Below are 6426 nucleotides of genomic sequence, written 5' to 3' on the forward strand. Positions count from 1 at the left end.
CTGGGGGGCACTGGGATGCCCTGGGAGAAGTGGAAGCACTGCGGGGCACTGGGGGGCACTGGGGGACACTGGGAGCACTGGGGGGCACTGGGGGGCACTGGGAGCACTGGGGGGCACTGGAGGCACTGGGAGCGACAGGGGGGTGCTGGAGAGGCTTGGGGCACACAAGGACACTGTGGGATTCGCGGGGACACTGGGAGGAAGCGGGGAGGCAATGGGAGGTTCTGGAGGGTGCCGAGGGGGGCACTGGGGGGGGGGGGGGGGGGGTCCGTGTACTCTCGGGGTCACTCGGGGTCACTGTGCGCCCCCTCTCGCCGCTGTAGCGCCCCCTGGCGGCCGCAGCATGCGTGGCGCGCCGCGCTCGTGCGCGCTGGCGGTGGGCGTGGCCTCGGCGCTCGCGCTGCTGCTGCACCTCTGGGTGCCCGCGGGCCCCCCCAGCGTGGACCTGAGCGGCCCCCCCCGCCTGCCGCCCCCCCCGCGAGGGCCCGCGCGCGCCTACCCGCACGTGCCCTTCCGCCTGCGCCGTGACGTCATCGAGTGAGGGCGGGGCCCGCGGTTGGGGGGCGGGGGGGCACAATGGTGGGGGTTATTGGGGGGGGGGGCGATGAGGGCACCCATGGGTGGGGGGAGCCGTTGGGTGGTACCTATGGGTGGGGGAGTACCCGTGGGTGGGTGCACCCGGGGGTGGGGAGCACCTCAGGATGGGGGCACGCGTGGGGTGTGAGTACCCATGGGTGGGGGGACCCATAGACATGAGAACCTCAGGACAGCGGCACCCATGGCTGGGAGCAGCCGTTGCTTCGGGTGGCACCCAAGGGTGGTGAGTCCAGGGACCCAGGGATGGAGCACCCCGGGGCTGGGGGTGGAGCCATGGGGCTGTTGCGGGGTGACTGGGGGTGTTGGGAAGGTGTCAGCATGGGTGGCGAGGCCGTGCTGGCCCATGCCGCTCCGTACTGGTCCATACAGGCCCATACTGTTCCATGCTGCTCCATACTGGTCCATATGGGTCCATACTGGTCCATGCTGATCCATACCGGTCCATATTGGTCCATAATGTTCCATACTGGTCCATACTGGTCCATGCTGGCCCATACTGTTCCATGCTGATCCATACTGGTCCATATGGGTCCATACTGGTCCATACTGTTCCATGCTGATCCATGCTGGCCCATACTGTTCCATGCTGATCCATACTGGTCCATACGGGTGCATACTGATCCATGCTGATCCATACTGGTCCATACCAGTTCATATGGGTCCATACTGGTCCATATGGGTCCATGCTGGTCCATGCTGGTCCATACCGTTCCATACCGTTCCATACTGGTCCATGCTGATCCATACCGGTCCATATGGGTCCATACCGTTCCATACCGGTCCATGCTGATCCATACCGTTCCATACCGTTCCATACTGGTCCATGCTGATCCATACCGTTCCATACCGGTCCATGCTGATCCATACCATTCCATACCGTTCCATACTGGTCCATGCTGATCCATACTGGTCCATACCAGTTCATATGGGTCCATGCTGGTCCATACCGGTCCATACCGTTCCATACCGTTCCATACTGGTCCATACCGGTTCATATGGGTCCATACTGGTCCATATGGGTCCATGCTGGTCCATACTGGTCCATACTGATCCATACCGGTCCATATGGGTCCATGCTGATCCATACTGGTCCATATGGGTCCATGCTGGTCCATACCGGTCCATATGGGTCCATACTGATCCATACCGTTCCATACTGTTCCGTGCTGGTCCATACCGGTCCATACTGTTCCATACCGTTCCACACTGGTCCATGCTGATCCATACCGGTCCATATGGGTCCATACTGATCCATACCGTTCCATACTGGTCCATGCTGATCCATACCGTTCCATACCGTTCCACACTGGTCCATGCTGATCCATACCGGTCCATATGGGTCCATACTGTTCCATACCGTTCCACACTGGTCCATGCTGATCCATACCGGTCCATATGGGTCCATACTGGTCCATACCGTTCCATACTGGTCCATGCTGATCCATACCGGTCCATATGGGTCCATACTGTTCCATACCGTTCCACACTGGTCCATGCTGATCCATACCGGTCCATATGGGTCCATACTGGTCCATACCGTTCCATACTGGTCCATGCTGATCCATACCGGTCCATATGGGTCCATACCGTTCCATACCGTTCCATACTGGTCCATGCTGGCCAATCGGCTCCGCTCCGCCCCCTGCAGGCTGCTGCCCGGGAACGGGTGCTCGTGCGCGGCGGAGCCGGGGCCTCTCTTCGGGCAGGGCCGCGGCGCCGTTGACTTCGGCAGCAGCTTCGGCCCCGGAGAGCGGCGGCTGCAGCAGCAGCGGGAGCGCGAGTTCCGCTCGTACCGGCAGCGGTGAGCGGGGAGCGCGGGGGGAGCGCGGTCACCGTGGGGCAGGACGGGACCTGCTGGGGATCTGCGTTGGGCAGGATGGGGCCCCCTGGTCTCGTGTGGGGCAGGGTGGGACCGGCAAGGGTCACCGTGGGGCAGGATGAGCACCTGCTATGGGTCAGGGTGCTACGGGGCACGGCGCTGTGGGGCAGGGAGCTATGGGCAGGGTGCTATGGGGCTGGGTTCTGTGGAGCAGGGCGCTACGGGGCAGGGTGCTATGGGGCAGGGCGCTATGGGGCAGGGCGCTACAGGGCAGGGTGCTATGGGGCAGGGCGCTATGGGGCAGGGCGCTACGGGGCAGGGTGCTATGGGGCAGGGCGCTACGGGGCAGGGCGCTACGGGGCAGGGTGCTATGGGGCAGGGTGCTATAGGCAGGGCGCTATGGGGCAGGGCGCTATGGGGCAGGGCACCCACTGCGCGCTCCCCACAGGGTGCAGTCTCCGGCCGATCGCCTCCTCATCGTTCGCGCTAACTCGCCCCTGGAGTATCCGGCGCAGGGGGTGGAGGTGCGGCCGCTACAGACGGTGCTGGTGCCCGGTGAGAGGGGCCGGGGGCCCGGGAGGGCGCTGTGGGGCAGGGGGTCATGAGGCCTCTGCCCCACTCATCTGCGCCCATCTCCGGTCCCACAGGGCTCAGCCTGCAGGCGGCCAGCAGGGAGAGCTATGAGGTGAGGAGGGGGGGAGGGCAGGGAGGGCAGATCAAGGGCACACCCTGGGACACATCTCCCCATTGCCCCCATTGCCCCCCATTGCCCCCCATTGCCCTCATTGCCCCCCATTGCCCCCCATTGCCCCCATTGCCCCCCATTGCCCCCATTGCCCCCCATTGCCCCAGGTGAACCTGACAGCCTCCATGGGGACGCTGGCGGTGGCGGCGGTGGTGGAGGGGGTGCTGCTGCGCGGCGAGGGGCAGCCCCAGCTCTCCATGGCCAGCACCCGCTTGGACCACCTCAACCGGCAGCTCCAGTTCGTCACCTACACCAACACCGTGTTCCACCCCGACACTGCCGACATCGGTGGGTGCTGGGCCCAGGGGGGGCTCTGGGTAGGTGCTGTGGATGGGTGCTGGTCCATGGGTGGGATGCAGATGGGTGCTGGCCCACGGGTGGGATGTGGATGGATGCTGGTCCATGGGTGTGATATAGGTGGGAGCTGGTCCATGGGTGGGATGCAGATGGGTGCTGGTCCATGGGTGGGATGTGGATGGGTGCTGGTCCATGGGTGGGATGCAGATGGGTGCTGGTCCATGAGTGGGATGTGGATGGATGCTGGTCCATGGGTGTGATATAGGTGGGAGCTGGTCCACGGGTGGGATGCGGATGGGTACTGGTCCACAGGTGGGATGTGGATGGGTGCTGGTCCATGGGTGGGGTGTGGATGGGTGCTGGTCCATGGGTGGGGTGTGGATGGGTGCTGGTCCACAGGTGGGATGTGGATGGGTGCTGGTCCATGGGTGGGATGTGGATAGGTGCTGGTCCACGGGTGGGATGCGAATGGATACTGTCCATGGGTGGGATGTGGATGGGAGCTGGTCCATGGGTGGGATGTGGATGGGAGCTGGTCCACGGGTGGGCTCAGGTGGGTGCCGGCCATGGGATCAGTGGATGGGGTGGGGGTCCCCGCGGTGGGGGGGTGCCGGTGCCGCCCAGCGCCCGCTGCCCCTCCAGTGCAGTTCTGCACCCACGGGCACGAGGCCGCCTTCGCCATCCGCATCCGGCACCCACCCGCGCCGAGGCTCTACGGTCCTGGAGACAGCGATGGTGATGGAGGTGACTGGGACTGAGCCCCAGTGCCCCCCCCCCCAGTGCTCTTAGTGCCTCCCCGTGCCCTCAGTGCCTCCCGTGCCTTCCCAGCGCCCCCCCCAGTGCCCCCTCTGTGCCCCCTGTGCCTCCCCAGTGCCCTCAGTGTCCCCCCAGTGCCCCCCCGTGCCCTCAGTGCCTCCTGTGCCTTCCCAGTGCCCCCCCAGTGCTCTCCCAGTGCCCCCCCCATGCCCCCTGTGCCTCCCCAGTGCCCTCAGTGTCCCCCCAGTGCCCCCTGTGCCCTCAGTGCCTCCTGTGCCTTCCCAGTGCCCCCCCCATGCCCCCTCTGCCTCCCCAGTGCCCTCAGTGTCCCCTCAGTGCCCCCCCCCCCAGTGTGTGCCCCAGTCCCTTTCCCCCCATGGCTCTGTCCCGTTCCCTGGGGGGGATCCCCTCCCCACGGCTCCCAGCCCTGCCTGCCCCCCAGGTTACAACGTCTCGGCGCTGGTCACCATCGCCACCAAAACCTTCCTGCGCTACGAGAAGCTGCGGGGGCTCCTCTCCAGCATTCGCCGCTTCTACCCCGGCGTCACCGTGGTGGTGGCCGACGACAGCCCCCGGCCCGAGCCCCTCAGCGGGCCCCACCTGGAGCACTACGTGATGCCCTTCGGCAAGGTGCGGGCTGTGCTCCGCCAGGGGTGCCATAGGGTGCTGTGGGCTGCCATGGGGTTCCATGGGGTGCTGTGGGATGCCATGGGGTGCTGTTGGGTGCCATGGGATGCAATGGGGTGCCTTGAGGTGCTGTGGGTGCCATCAGGTGCTGTGAGTGCTATGGATGCCATGGGGCGCTGTGGGATGCCATGGGGTGCTGTTGGGTGCCATGGGATGCAATGGGGTGCCTTGAGGTGCTGTGGGTGCCATCAGGTGCTGTGAGTGCTATGGATGCCATGGGGTGCTGTGGGATGCCATGGGGTGCTGTTGGGTGCCATGGGATGCAGTGGGGTGCCTTGAGGTGCTGTGGGTGCCATCAGGTGCTGTGAGTGCTATGGATGCCATGGGTTACCATGGGGTGCTGTGGGATGCCTTGGGGTGCTGTGGACGTCATGGGCTGCTGTGGGGTGGACATGTGGCGAGCATGGGGTGGCTGTGGGGTGCCATGGGTTTACCATGGGGTGCAGTGGGGCAGGCGTGGGGCTGACGCTGTCCCCACAGGGCTGGTTCGCGGGGCGGAACCTGGCCGTGTCCCAGGTCACCACCAAGTACGTGCTGTGGGTGGACGACGACTTCATCTTCACGCCCCGCACGCGGCTCGAGAAGCTCGTGGATGTGCTGGAGAGAACCAGCCTGGACCTGGTGCGGGGGGGTCCCGGTACCCGGGGGGGGGGCTCAGAGGTGCCCTGGGGCTGGGGGGCTGCGGGTGGGTGATGCAGGAGCTCCCGGTCCCGCAGGTCAATGCCGGGGCTCTCGGGTCCCAGCCCCATCCCAGGGTCTCGGGTGCTGCTCTCAGCCCACTCCCGGTGCTAGCGGCAGGGCTGCTGTTCCCATCCCAATCCTGTCCCTGAACCAGGGTTCGGGGGCTGTTCCCACCCTGTTCCTGGTGCCCAGAGCCAGTGCTGGATCTCGGGTTCAGGTCCCATTCCCGGTTCTTGTTCCCAGTTCCATGGTGGTTCCAGTACCAATGCCGGGGTCCAGGTTCCTGTTGCCGGTGCTCCCGGGTCCCATTCCCATTCCCATGTCTGTTCAATTCCCATTCCCATGTTTGTTCCTACTCCCATTCCTGTTCCCATTTCTTGTTGCCTTTCCAATTCCCATTCCCATTGCTGTTCCCATTCCTATTCCCATGTCTGTTCCAGTTCCCGTTCCCATTCACATGTCTGCTCCCATTCCCTGTTCCCTTTTCAATCCCTGTGTCTATTCCCATTCCTGTTTCCATTTCCATTCCTATTCCCATGTCTGTTCCAGTTCCCGTTCCCATTCACATGTCTGCTCCCATTCCCTGTTCCCTTTTCAATCCCTGTGTCTATTCCCATTCCTGTTTCCATTTCCATTCCTATTCCCATGTCTGTTCCCATTCCCGTGTCTGCTCCTGTTCCCTTTCCCATTCCCGTGTCTGCTCCCATTCCCTGTTCCCATTCCTGTGTCTGCTCCCATTCCCCGTTCCCATTCCCGTGTCTGCTCCCATTCCCATTCCCGTTCCCATTTCCTGTTCCCGTTCCCATTCCCGTGTCTGCTCCCATTCCCATTCCCGTTCCCATTC

General features: G+C 64.2%; 1 protein-coding gene across 1 annotated transcript; it reads left to right on the top strand.

Annotated features, from left to right (window-relative positions):
* Window positions 1-332: 332 nt before the first annotated feature.
* Window positions 333-5538, top strand: LOC130605661 (beta-1,4 N-acetylgalactosaminyltransferase 1-like; the record flags this gene model as incomplete). Its single annotated transcript, XM_057421347.1, has 8 exons — window positions 333-537; window positions 2246-2398; window positions 2865-2971; window positions 3064-3101; window positions 3269-3449; window positions 4101-4202; window positions 4657-4844; window positions 5382-5538. Coding segments are annotated over exons 1-8 (1120 nt in total), but the record flags the coding sequence as incomplete, so codon positions are not given.
* Window positions 5539-6426: the final 888 nt, after the last annotated feature.

Source organism: Pezoporus wallicus, unplaced genomic scaffold (assembly GCF_028554395.1).
Source record: "Pezoporus wallicus isolate ANWC-B61680 ecotype Strahan unplaced genomic scaffold, APGP_CSIRO_Pwel_v1 contig_14418, whole genome shotgun sequence".
NCBI lineage: Eukaryota > Metazoa > Chordata > Aves > Psittaciformes > Psittacidae > Pezoporus > Pezoporus wallicus.